Source organism: Bos indicus, chromosome 8 (assembly GCF_029378745.1).
Source record: "Bos indicus isolate NIAB-ARS_2022 breed Sahiwal x Tharparkar chromosome 8, NIAB-ARS_B.indTharparkar_mat_pri_1.0, whole genome shotgun sequence".
Classification (NCBI taxonomy): Eukaryota; Metazoa; Chordata; class Mammalia; order Artiodactyla; family Bovidae; genus Bos; species Bos indicus.
The window spans coordinates 16895859-16909710 of NC_091767.1; the positions used below are offsets into that span (position 1 = coordinate 16895859).

At 43.3% G+C, this 13852-nt stretch overlaps 2 protein-coding genes across 6 annotated transcripts in view; one reads left to right on the forward strand and one right to left on the reverse strand.

Annotated features, from left to right (window-relative positions):
* Positions 1-5893, forward strand: part of LOC109562826 (RNA exonuclease 1 homolog) — a 43366-nt gene extending 37473 nt beyond the window's left edge. For 3 of the 4 annotated variants that reach the window (XM_070794192.1, XM_070794191.1, XM_070794194.1), the window contains 2 exons: positions 816-954; positions 3245-4937. In XM_070794192.1, the coding sequence (XP_070650293.1) occupies positions 816-954; positions 3245-3490 (385 nt within the window). In that variant the 3' untranslated portion in view covers positions 3491-4937. Of the gene's footprint in view, positions 1-815; positions 955-3244; positions 4938-5270 lie in introns of those variants that run through there. The other variant, XM_070794193.1, reaches the window with a different exon arrangement.
* A 1205-nt stretch (positions 5894-7098) lies between these two features.
* TEK (TEK receptor tyrosine kinase) overlaps positions 7099-13852 on the reverse strand; it is a 105539-nt gene continuing 98785 nt past the window's right edge. For both annotated transcript variants that reach the window (XM_019965856.2, XM_019965857.2), the window contains 4 exons: positions 12648-12688; positions 11058-11154; positions 9324-9423; positions 7099-8092 (listed from right to left, as the gene is read on the reverse strand). In XM_019965856.2, coding sequence (XP_019821415.2) covers positions 8018-8092; positions 9324-9423; positions 11058-11154; positions 12648-12688 — 313 coding nt within the window. In that variant the 3' untranslated portion in view covers positions 7099-8017. The remainder of the gene's footprint in view (positions 8093-9323; positions 9424-11057; positions 11155-12647; positions 12689-13852) is intronic.

Sequence of the window (13852 nt, forward strand, 5' to 3'; positions counted from 1 at the left end):
TGTATGCATACATTTTCACTAGATTCTCCTAAGCCATTGAAAAGTGAAAGTGAAGTCACTCAGTTGTGTCCGACTCTTTGTGACCCCATGGACTGTAGCCTACCAGGCTCCTCAGTCCATGGGATTTTCCAGGCAAGAGTACTGGAGTGGGGTGCCATTTCCTTCTCCAGGGGATCTTCCCAACCCAGGGATTGAACCTGGGTCTCCCACATTGCAGGCAGACGCTTTACCGTCTGTGCCACCAGGGAAGCAATACACATAGTAGTAGTGTATATATGGCAATGCCAGTCTCTCAATTCATCCTAAGCCATTAAGATTGGTAGTTAATCCTACTTTACAGATGAGAAAACTGAAACCAGAAGGTTAAGTAACTTGTTGAAAGTCAAATATAATAAGTAAATGGCAGAAACATAGCATAGTTCAAACTTAAGTTGTCTAGACTCTGCTTAGGGCTCCATTTGCTTTTCCATGTTCCCCATGTTTCATCTTTAGCTTTGTCTTAACGTAGATAGGCTAACTTTACTAAATTGTAATTGACAAGACTCAGATTATACAAAGATGAGAGTTCACAAAGGAGCTTTATCAGCTTGTAATAATGTCTCCTCCAGCCTTACATGATTGATCCAAAGTATAAATTTTGCCAAGTTATACCAATATAACCTAATAAAGGGGTAGTTGACAGTCATACAATAAGATCTTTGTTCTGATCATCAAATGTTTGTCTTATTGAGTCAGTAATGTAGTCTAACTGTAACTGATGAAATCTACTGAGCTGCATTCTTTACTTACATGCATTGTGCATCTTATTGGGGCAGGTTTTCTGGTGTAGCTGAAGACGACTTGAAGAACATGAAGACCTCAGTCCGTGATGTGCAAGCCATCTTACTGAACCTCTTCAGTGCTGACACTATACTAATTGGACATAGCTTTGAACACAGTCTCTATGCACTTAAGGTAAGGAGTTACAGGCTCATCTTCTTACAAAACTCGTGTTAGCCTGGTAGTCATTATCGGTGTGTCATCACTCATGCTCGATTTCCCCTTTTTTGACAAGGACGACAAGAATCACTGTCTGTGCTAATGACACTGTCCAACTATGGTAAACCAAAAGCAGTGTAAGAGAGCCCAAGTCATGTGGCTAATCAAGATCAGAAAGTCCATCAACTGTGATAAAGCCAAAATCATTGTTTGTTTTGACATGATCTTTGATTAATATCGAAATAGATAAGACTGAGTTGATCTAACAAGTTGTTATAGTCACATCCTGGAAAATGCTTTTTCATGTTAAGTCAGGTAGGCCTTATAGGTAGGCTTAACATCAAAGATAAGCTCATTTTACTTGGCATGATAGAGCTGAAGATCTCCCCTTTAATATACCTCTGGATTAAAATGGTCTGTTTTTTGCTCCATGTTCTAGGAGTTCGCACTCTATGGCTCATGCCAGCCACCTGTTTTTGCAAACATTTTTATTGGAACAGAACCGTCACACCCATTCACTGATACATTTTCTGTTGTGCTTTCACACTACAAGGGCATTGTTGAGTAGTTGCTGTTGAGTAACAGAGGTGGTGAGGGCTGCACGCCTAAGCTATCTATAATTTGGGACTTGAAGAAAGGGTTGGTGGCTTTCCCTGGCCTAGAACAGTGCCCTGCGATACAACTTTCCATTATTTTAACTACCCAAGATGGGGGATATCAGTTGTGTCCGATTCTTTGCAACCTATGGACTGTAGCCCGCCAGGCTCCTCTGTCCATGGGGTTCTCCAGGCTAGAATACTGGAGTGGGTTGCCATGTCCTCCTTCAGGGGATATTGGACATCAGAGATATCAAATGTCTGATTGAGAAAATGATTTTTTCAGTTTCTTAACTGCAATAGTTGCACGCGGCTCGTGGCCACCACATTGCACAATGAAGCTCTGCAACGCTGGGGACCGTGACTGTTTCAGCCACCCCAGGACCTAACCTTCACGCAGAGAAGGGTTAGTTCTTCTTTAGTGCCAGAACACAAGCAGGCTTCTTTAATTCTCCTGAGTGAATGCCCCCTCTTTCTCTGCAAAGCTGGCACCATAGTATAGTCGCTTCCCACAGCACCGTTGTGTGCACGTGATGGAGGAGACGCAATGTCCTCCCACCACACCCCACCCAAGTGTGGGCAGAGACGTGGGATATAAGCTTTCTGTTGGAAAGGTCTTCACAGACATGTCCCTCTGTCACCTCAGAGACAGCACCTCTCAAACAGTTTCTCACTGTGACTTTCCTGCTTCTCATTTTCTAGGAACTGTTATTTCATCTGCCTCCAAGACTAGAAAATTTCAGTGTTTCTTTATTCCTTGTAATCAGTCTGTTTCTTCCTTCCAGATTACTCATAGATGTCTCTTTTTTTGTTTCCACAACTACCTTATATTTTTGCTCCGTCCTTTGCAGCCAGGTACAGTGTCTAAGAGGTGACCGATACATTAAGTGAGAATCTATAGTGTTTCTGGACAGGGCATCATAGGTGTTAAACATTAAATTTCCAGCCTTTTTCTTCTTGATCAGTCTTTAAATGACTTGTCCTGAGGCTAACCTTCTTTTACGCCTCTTTAAATTACAGCTCTTCGAATGAGGAATGCAAATGGTACCTGACTGTCTGGACTCTGTGGTCTGTTCCCCCTCCCCCATATCCATCCTATTGTAAACTTGACTCCCTTCTTCCATGTGAAAGCACAGGGAATTTGAACCTTGATGGGACTAGTCCTTTTCCATGCTCCCTCCCCAGAGAGAGACAAGATAAACCACTGAAATGGGACTTGCACTGGAGTGAGGTGTGCCCCCCTCCGTTGAGTCCCAAGGTGAGAGGAGCCTGACTCACCCCTGGCTGCCGCCTCCCAGCCAGTAATTATCGGAATCCCTCTGAGCTCATGCTGACTCCTAGTGGGATCTCTTGGGAGGAAAGTAGACTCAGCAGTCAGGCTCTGAGATTGGATTTCTTTCTAATGTACTAACTTGGCTGAGGCAACTTTAACCTCTCCAAGCCTCAGTTTCTCTGGCTGTAAAAAGGGGACAGTGAAATATCGACCGTGCTGGGTTAGTCTGCAGTTTGTAGTGAGATAAGCCAGGTAGTGCTTAGTGACTGAGCTGGTGTCACTGCTCATGTTCCTTGGTTTTGCAGTGTTGTTTCTGCTGCTTCAGTTCCTGTTGCTGCATCAGTTTTCTTATTCTTTGGGAAGAATTTCTAAAGAGGTTTTCTCTTTCATTTGACAGTTAATTCATACTTCAGTTGTGGACACGACAGTTCTGTTCCCTCATCCGCTAGGCTTGCCTCACAGAAGATCCCTGAAGGGTTTAGTGGCTGACTACCTGCAGAGAGTCATTCAGGATGAAGGTAAGAGCCTGCTTGTTCATGATAAATATCAAGCTCCTGAGTCTGACGGGAGTGAATACATCATGAGGGTCATGGTAAAGGTCCCCTGTTTGAAATACTTCCCTGTGGGTGTTCTCCTAGGGTAGAGAATCCCGAAGTATCTGTTTAAGAAAAATGTGTTCCATGCCCACTGCCTGGCATAGTCCTAGATATTCCACAGGCCTCAAAACAGCAGTTGGGGCAGACTGGTGACCTTGGAATTCATACATAAAACTTTTGTTGGTGCAGAGATCTAATTCCATCCTAAATGCTGCTCTGTACCTCTTTTCATATGTGATTTTCATTACACCTAATGAGAATCTAAAATTGATTGGGTCCAAGGTATCTCAGTGGCGCTAGTGGTAAAGAACCCACCTGCCAAATGCAGGAGACGTAAAGAGTCATGAGTTCCATCTCTGGGTTGGGAAGATCCCCTGGAGGAGGGGAAATGGCAACCCACTCCAGTATTCTTGCCTGGAGAATCCCATGGACAGCGGAGCCTGGCAGGCTACAGTCCACAGGGTCGCAAAGAGTCAGACGAGACTGAAGTGATTGAGCACTCACGCAGATTATCTCACCCAAGGTAAATAGTGAGCTTTTTGTAAAAGGAAGTATAACTTAAATGCAACAGATTCATCATGCGTGCACCTGCTTTGTAATGGATTGGTAGACCTTGCTCTCAGAACTTTTTTTACATTTGGTATTTTTGATGTAAAGGCCCAACATTAAACAGGCTCACCAAATGCAACAAGTACAGCCACCAGCTATCCTGCTAGTCGCATTGCCATAAGCACGTGGTATGTGTCTGACTTGGAATGGAGGTTAGTTACTCTGTACATTTCGTGCAGACCCATATAGGCCCCTCTGTTGCACAAGATAGAAAAGGAAGTTAATTTCTGAATGTTAAAATGTTATAATGCTATTGTTTCTACAGATGCTCCTCTGATCATGTCATTTATTGTACAAGAATCCAGATTTTATCTTGTGGTATTTATTCTTTCATTCTATGTCTATTAGACACTCACCAATACCATCTTACACAGGATCTTTATATTATCTGCTTTAAAATATTCATATCTCAAATGCCCCAAAAATGCTATTCTGAAATTCATAATGTGTTCTGCTTAAAACAACCTGGGAGCATGGACACAAAAATATTTCATCTTACAACAAAAAATGCCCTATATAAAGCAAAGTTAAAGACCACCACAGTCCTCTCAGAGTAATGCAAGGAAACCAAAAATAATACACCATTTTACAAGTGTAGCCCATATGATTTTTCTCAATCTCAGACCTCATTTATTATTTTGTAGGCTTGGTATTTTGGGCAGATTTCATCTGCTTTTTAAACCCATGTCATCTCATATCTAAGGTCACTCTCTGTCTAGGAGGTATATTTTTTCTAGAATCTCTCTTTCTGGCTTCTTGTCAGATCTGTCATCCACCGGTGTCCGTCACTTTCCTGTTGCATATCCCTGGAAAAGAGGTTCATGGAGAAGGTACTGATGTGCTATGCCATCATAGGAACACAGTGACCATGTGACTGAGGGCAGGGTATTCAGAAAAAGGGAGATGTTTGTTCATCTGCTGCTGCTAAGTCGCTTCAGTCATGTCTGACTCTGTGTGACCCCATATACGGCAGCCCACCAGGCTCCGCCGTCCCTGGGATTCTCCAGGCAAGAACACTGGAGTGGGTTGCCATTAGATCTATGTAAAACATTTCTAAAGCAACCAGTGGTGGTTCTAGGTGTGAAATAGTGATATATTGATAAGTGGCCAGCGTTGATTCTGTTATAAACTCAAGACCGTTTTGAGACCATCCGTGGGCAACTTCACAGGGAGTTGTCTATGTCTAACATTTTATTTTTTGTCCTATTCTATTTGGAGGTCACAGTTCCAGTGAAAATGCAACTGCCTGCATGGAACTGGTCCTCTGGAAGGTAAACGACGACCTGAAAGGAAAGAAGTAACCACCTGGCCCAAGAATATCTTAAACCTCTGCACTGCTTCCCTGACTCCTTGGCCTCCACTGCTGGCAGTAGAGTTCGATCTATAATAACATGAGGTTCCCCCACACTTTCAGAGAAGAGGAGAAAGAAAAGCACTGCCAAGGTTTATGTATTACATTTTAAAGGTTGGATTTCCACAGCAGTTTCTAAAGTTGTGTCTGGGGAGGGGTGGGGAAGGAATTAGGTTGTTTGGATTTTGACTAATCTTCATAGGCCATGTGCAAATGACCGTGGAAGATGCTTTAAAGTTGAAGTAATGAGTCCAGGACTTTCACAAAGTTCATTTTTCAGATTACTCAAAATTTCTTTTCCTCTTTAAATACCCGGAACCATTATACTGCTAGGAGTCAGAAACATCTTTTCCTAACAAAATCATATCAGTTTTCTTTAGATCGCCTATCTAGAAATAGATGTAGAGATTTTCTTCACAAAATACATGGATGTGAATGTAAAATTTTCAGTGTGCTGTTAACATAATACAGTTTGGTCACTGTGCTATCATCATGTAAGGTGTTTTCATTCTAACTGGTGTAGTCTTGCTTGATTTTGGTTCCTGTCAACCACTCACTGATCTTTTTTTTAAGGCAGTATCCTGTGGATCTTCTGGTACACTGAAATCTAATCTATATTCCCAATTCTGGAATTATCTAGTTCCTTAAAGGAGTTGGTTCTTCCCTTCTTAATTGCTTTTTGATGATATGCAAACTGGCCTGTGGAAACGACCCAAGTTCATTCAGTTTGCTGACCTTTGAGTAAGTATGAATCTTTAGTATTAATTCGGTTAACATGCTACAGAGCTACAAAGGTTTCTTTGTCAACAGCATGGATGAGTCACAGAGATGTCAGTCAGATGGCTGCTGTGCCAGTAGTGAATCCGTGGCCTTCTGACAGTTGATTGTGATGCTGTGTCAATTCGTAACACACCTTAGGCCGACTGCTTCAGTATTTTGAATTTACAAGTAAATCTTAGTATCACTGAATTCCTTTTTCTTGATGCTGCCCTTACATAGTCATCTCTTGTACTTGACGTGAAGTAAATTCGTAATGATGTAAATTTATTTTAAATATATATAATCAAGGAGGTCAAGCTGTTAGAGAAGGTAGCTGTTATTGTGTATTCCAAAGCCACATGCAAAATTTGAAGACATTATCTACATTTTTCAGAGATAGATTCATCCCCGTTCTTGTTTCGTTCCACGCACATACAAACCGAGAGTTGTCAGGAGCATCTTCACAAGATTTGGGTGAAAAGGACTGTGACGTATTTGGACCTGCTTTCAGTGGCTCTTCGTTCCAGCCCCTGCTCTGCTGAAGAATAAATGGCGCGGGAGCAGTGTTACTTTGCCTATCCTGCTGTGGGTGAAGAGCTTCTGGACAAATGCAGTTTCCTGGTCACTGTTTCTGATGCGTGAAGTTGAGCAGACGGCAGGAATATGGAACATTACACAGTACATAGGACACTGCAACACAGTTAAGAGATTCCAGGTTTAAGCCCTCCATTCCTACTGGAACCAGAGGTACAGGAAAACAGTAGAATATTTCTTGGAGATGTTTCTAATCTTGTGAGCTTCTGATACATCTGGTTGAATATACTCACCAACTGCTGTCTGCGTATTGCCAACACATTAGAGGATGATAAAGTGTTTTCTTGAAAGTATAATAGAGACGGTTGGTAATACTTATGAGACACATTCCTAGACAAAAAGTGGGTAGGCAAGACATTTATTCACTTACTATATGATCTCAGTATAGCATGTGCCTACAATATAAATGGTAAACTCACACCTGATCAAAACTAGAACTTTTTACAATGTGCAAGACAGGTAGGGATGTTAATCTGCTATGATACATGTCACATGTCTCCCAAATTAACTACAAGCTTCCTGTTTTAATTTCTTAACAAACACATCGATGTTATCTGAGAAACTAAAACCTATTAGCTTATCAAACTAACACTTCTTAATGTTCTTAGGCTTCTAAGGAATGAGATTTAAGTTGGCTTTTTAGTGTCTACGTTTAGGACTGATTTGTTGGCTCTGGAAACACATGAAAAAGTTGTCAAATTAACAAAGGAATCAGGATGGCTTCTACAGGTGAGTGGGAATATTTAGAGATAGAAAAAGCTCTTTACATCACTTAGGTTAACATTTAAGAAACCTAAATCCATGTCCGGTTAGAACTCATACCTTTCCCCTCCTTTTTCTCACCTGTGCCGACAGGTTTACTAATAGTATTTTCTTCTACACAGTGAAACATCTTAGAGCATCCAATATATAGGTAAATATTAAAAAATCTAGGACAATGAGTTATGCATTACAGTAATTGTACTCTCACACCTTCCCATAAAGTCCATGTTTTTAGAAAAATATATTATTGTATATGAAACCACAGGCATTCTGATTCCAGCACATTCTTACTCAAAATAGTATATACAGTCCTAGTCAGAAGGTGCTACAGATTCACACAGGGGTCTTACAGTCAAAGTCCCAGGCAAGCGACAATCTATATACATGTCCATTTTCTGTCACCTCTCTTGGCAGAGGCTTGCTCGCTGAGCATCAAGGTATGAAGGGTCTCTCACGCCGGTGAAGGGGAAACAGAATATACAGATGAAAGTGGTCGGTCCTAGGCTGCTTCTTCTGCAGAACAGTCGATCCCCGCGTAGGTGAACTTCTCGTAAAGTGTGGTGTTCACATAGGTCTAGGAGAACAAGAGTGGTTCAGAGACACGAGCCGGCTCAGTCCTGCCTCCGCTGGGAGCAGTTACGGTCATACCCCAGCTTCCTTAGCTTGTCTCAGCTCAAATACAGATGCTGTGCACTCAGTCATGTCTGACTCTTTGTGACTCTGTGGACTGTAGCCCACCAGGCTCCTCTGACCATGGGATTTTCCAGGCAAGAATACTGGAGTGGGTTGCCAGTTCCTACTTGAGGGGAGTTTTCCTCACCCAGGGATGGAATCCCCACCCAGGGACTGAACCCGCCTCTCCTGCAGCTCCTATGTTATAGGCAGGTGGATTCTTTGGCACCACCTGCTGCTGCTGCTACGTCACTTCAGTTGTGTCCAACTTTGCACGACCCTATGGACTGCTGCCCATCTGGCTCCTCTGTCCAGGGGATGGTCCAGGCAAGAGTACTGGAGTGGGTTGCCATGCCCTCCTCCAAAAGCCCCAAAATACCAATACTGGGGATGGGGGATATTTCTCTATCCTCATTCCCTCTTGTATTTAACCACTTTCTTCCTGAAAAGCATCCCTTGACTTCTGCAAGTAAGATTTCTTCCTCTCACTTTTTTCAGCCTCCTGGCTTCTCTAGCCCATGGCCTCTCACTGGTCCTTGCTGACATGCACCACATCCTCCCAGACCCCTTCCTCTGCTGCTCATCTTCACATCTCCAGCTGTGTGACCTCACCCACATCTCTGCTTTCATTGCCAACTGGGTTTTGATGACTTTGAGCATCTTCCATGACTTCCAAATTCCCTAACCTAGATTTACCTTTTGAACCTCAGATCTGTGTAGCCAATTAACTATCCACTACAAGTTTTTACAGAATTCCTGACCCTCCCTGTGGTAACTTGAAGCCCGCATTCTTGTCGCTCTCCCGTTTGTCCCTGGGCAAGTCACTTTCTCCTTTCTAAGTATGCTCCTTCATCTATAGAATGAAAGGGTCAGGCTGTATGACAGATTTAAGATTCCGTCTAGCTCAGACAAGCCAGTTCTGTATGTTGTTCTACAGTGTCTGACTATATCTTATATAGGAATCTGGTTTCCTCCAAAATTGTAACTTTCTCAAAGTTGAGTCTGCATCTTTTACGGCCCTGTAGCACCTCAGGTTGGTTCAAAAGAACCTGCTGACCTGTATCCACTATTAACCACAATGGACACATGAGGAATTCCAATGAAAGAACCCACGCCTTGAGTTCCATACTCACCTTTCGTTCTTCTAACATCCTGTTTAAGGACACCAGGATCTGGGCAAATGAGGGCCTTTCATAAGGCTTCTCCCGCCAGCACTGTCTCATGAGATCATACCTTTGAAAACAGAGTGTTTAGTGTCCAACTGTGCTTTAGTCCTGGGCACAGCCAGGTGCAGGGTTTGGAATAAAAGAGAATGTAGCCACACAATGCATGGTCATCTCGCTTAGCCAGCAGAGGACAGAAGTACTACAGCTAGGAAGGTTCTAGGAGGCCTCCCGCCTCCCCAGCCACGTCTCCTTTCTTCTCCCAGTGGATCTAGTGCCTACTTTGGGTACCATTCCCAAGAGATCTTGGTCTCAGCCATGCTGATCATCTGGGAAGAACTGAGTTGTGTGTCTAGGGTAGGCTTTCCCTCAGAGTATTACATCTCTCAAAGTGTCAGTGTTTCATTTCTAAAAGCTGGCTCTGTGCGCAAATAAATTTGCAAAATGCTACCTATCGCACCTCCCTCTTAGTGACTGACTTTGTGAAATCGTGAAGTCATTCTAGTAAAAACCAACAACCTTTTAAACCAGGTTTAACATAGAAGCTTCCCAAACACAACTGATCACAGAACTCTTTCCCCTTGTGTTATTAATTTATGTCTCACACATTCCACAAACACAGTTTACGAAGTGCTAGTCTAAGGTCTTTCTCCAGTGTGGCCAGAACTACCTGTATTGTTAAAACGTGGATTCCTGGGACCCACTCCAGATTTACAGAGTCATGTCCGAGAGCGGGGCTCAAGATTTCACATGCTTAACAGGCTGGTTTCTCACTGGCAATCATAGTGCACAAAAGGCTCTCAGCTATCAGCCTGGGGTGGTAGAGATTCTAGAAGACTTTATCCTTTAACAGAAGTTTCCTAAGTGAGTTAAAGCAGTGAAAACATCACTCCTTAAAGGTGGGATTCAGGGACTTGGTCCAGTGATGGCTTGAGTGCATTCAGGTTTTCCCACGATGGTCTAGGTTTATATTTCTTGTACCAGAGCATAATAGTACCCTCATCCACTCTTAGAAGTGGCTTGGTTTGGACAATCAATTCCTTGTTCAGCCTAGAGCCTTGCACTCTTCATATTATGTCATTTAGGCAGCAGCGACATCAGCTGGTTCTGGGAATGGCAATATCATTAGAGAAGCATTCTTTCCAGGAATAAGAATATATATTCCTGGAAAATAAGCCCTTTAGAAGCAAGCTTTTATAAAGAAAAGCTTATCTTCTTTAGTGTAACTGCCCTGAAATCTCTACCGTCAAAGTTAGTCTCAAGGTTTCATACATTTATTCATGGATAATTTCATGAATTTATGAATACATGTATTCATAGATTATAATTAAATTCATAAATTATTCATACAAATCTTTTCTGTATTTGTTGCCCCTTCTCATTTCAACCTTAAGATTCAGCCAAGAATCACCACTTTAAATTCCACCTGAATTTCTATGCCTGGAAAACTCTTTATTTCCTGCCCATTGCTTAACAGTCTTAGTTTCAAGGTTCTGAAATCTTGAACTCAAAAATCTTGCTTGAGTTTTCTGAGGGAAATGTCCCCCTAGACACATAGACTCTTGTTTCTGACTGTTTGGGATTTGTGTGTGTACACATACATACATATTTGTATGTATCAGATAGCTGCTTCATTATAGTCAGTTCAGGAAACATACAGAGGGGAGCTTAGGACAGAATGGCCCTGAGGGAGGCCTGACTTACACCTCGTCGTCACAGTTTAGCGGCTTCTCCAGTCTGTAGCCCTGGGGCAGCTTCTCGTAGAGTTCTGCACACGTCATCCCACAGTAAGGGGTGCCGCCTGGAAGACAGGAAACGGCGCGCCCTGAGCCCCCCTTGGATGCAGAAAACACTGTCTCCTGCCCTGGGGCTCTACAGCCAAGGGACTGGAAGAGGGGCGTGAGTCAAGCAACGATAAGCACCCAGAGTCGTCATCCTCTGGGGCAAACCCACTGCACGTCACAGCTGGACTTGGCTCAGACCGTGCCCCCGTGCGGCCACTGCTTCCTTCTGGCCCTTGCTCGTCCCCAAGTCTGTCTACACGCAGCATGTCTCTTGCCATGGTACCAGTGTACCAATGACATGGATCTTTTTCCCAATTGGAATCTGTATTTACATAATGCAATTCCTATTTTATCTATCATAGTTACCATCCCAATGTTAACTAGAAAAGCAATATATTTTTATTGTGGAAAGTACAAAAATAATGAAAAAACTACTTTGAAAAAATCCTGTATAGTCTTTCCAGTTTTTTTTTTATGTGTGATATTTATAAAACTGAAATTATGGCTTATGTGAAAATTTTCTGCTTTTTGGCATATACATTTTCACATGGTATTAAATGGCTTTTGACATATATCCAGACAAAAGTGTAATTCAAAAAGATACATGCATCCCTTTGTTCATAGCAGCACTGTTTACAATAGCCAAGTCATAGAAACAATCTAAATGTCCATTTATGGATAAAAGATGTGGTATACACACACACACAGGAATATTACTCAGCCATCAAAAAGAATGAAATAATGCCATTTGTGACACTATGGATGGGCTTAGAGATTATCCTACTAAGTGAAATAAGTCAAAAAGAGAAAGACAACTGCCATATTACTCACGTGCAACCTAAAATATGACAAATGAACTTATCTACAAAACAGAAGCAGACTCACAGAGGACAGACTTGTGATTGCCAAGGGGGAAAAGTGATGGGGGAGAGAAGAAATGGAAACTCGGAATCAGCAGAAACAAACGATTACATATAGGATGGATAAACAACAGGTTCTGCTGTATAGCACTGGGAACTATATTTAATATCTTGTGACAAACCATAATGGAAACGAATATGGAAAATTATGTACACACATACATAAAACTGAGTCACCTTTGTACAGCAGAAATTAACTTTAAATCAACTATACTTTAATACAATTTAAAAATAAATGGCCTTTGAAAATGTGACTTGTCGTAGCAGTACAATATACTGTCTTAAAGTTGCAGAAGAAAACTTATAACAGCTTTATGACATCTGTGCACACGTGGAGACAACTTAGAATGAAGTTCTTGGCCACCAGGTCATCAGTGTTAAATGTGACTTTAGACACTGGGCTTTCACAAAGAGAGCCATGGGGATAAACACACTCATGCAGGAAACCCGCAAGGTTCTTTTCCCAAGTGGCATCTGTCAGCACCGAATCCGAATGTTACCCATGAAAGGAGATGGTGAAGGAGCACGGGGGGGGGGGGCCCACTCCGTTTGTGCAGAGCTTCACCTGGTAGGTGGACAAGGATACTCACCTAAGCTCACAATCTCCCACAGTAACACACCATAGGACCATCTGCAGAAGGGATGAAAGAGAAAACAGTAATCAGCGCACGCGTTGGCCAGTCAGCGTTCTGCCCGCAAAGCTGGGGCAACTGACTCTAGGTCAGAAGAGGGCAAGTTCCATGTCTTTTTCCTAGGATTGGGTCTTACACAGAGCGTGTGTTTATCTCCCCTTCGGCCAATGGAAGGATTGTAACGGGAACACTGGCAAAGCCCCCACTTGCTTTAGGTAGAGAATGCAGGCTGACACTACAGAAAGCAGGGGGTTCTAGGCCAGACAGATTTGCATCCGATCTCATCTCTGTGTGACACGGGACAAGTGACTGGAACTGCTGAGGCCTCTGACTGTATTCTTCCAAAAGTGAGGACACCCATCTCTGCCTCAAAGTTACGCAGAGATGACATGAAGGCACACAGAGAGAACACAGTCACCGCCCAACCTCCCCCCATCCCCAGGCATAACAACTCTCCCCCCTCCCCACCCCCAAATGAGTCAACCCAACCCTCTGGGCCTGTTCTTCCTCCTGAAAATAGGGAATGTGGGCAAGAGGGCTCAGGTCTCAATCCCAAAACTTCCTCCCCTGCCACCAGCCTGAGACTCGTCACGCAGGCTGCAAACGGAGATGGGCCCTACTGACTGCCTTCTGTGGGGCTTCCCAGGTAGCACTGGTGGTAAAGAACCTGACTGCCAGTGCAGGAGACATAAAAGTTGTGAGTTCAGTCCCTGGGTCGGGAAGATCCCCTGGAGCAGGGCATGGCAATCCACTCCCATACTCTTGCCTGGAGAATCCCATGGACAGAGCAGCCAAGTGGGCCACAGTCCATCGGGTTGCACAGAGTCGGACACGACTGAAGTGACTTAGCATGTGTGACTGCCTTCTGTCCCTGACACTTCCGACCCCCAGCAGCTACTCTGGGCCACCTCCTCGGATCTAGGTCCTTGTGCCGAAGACAGTCTGGGCAACGGAGTCACAGGAAGGCCAGGATGCCCCTGACTCTTAAGGAAATAAAGAATTAACCACTTGAAGTCACTCCCCGACGTGCAGAAATAAACCCAAAGCCTGCCATCAGGGGAAATCATTTCCTCTGTGGCTTCGTTCAGTCTGTTAATTTATTTCCTGGGCTTAGTGATTAGCTTTATTCCACAGAGGGATGCAATATCCCTGCTTCTCTTCAA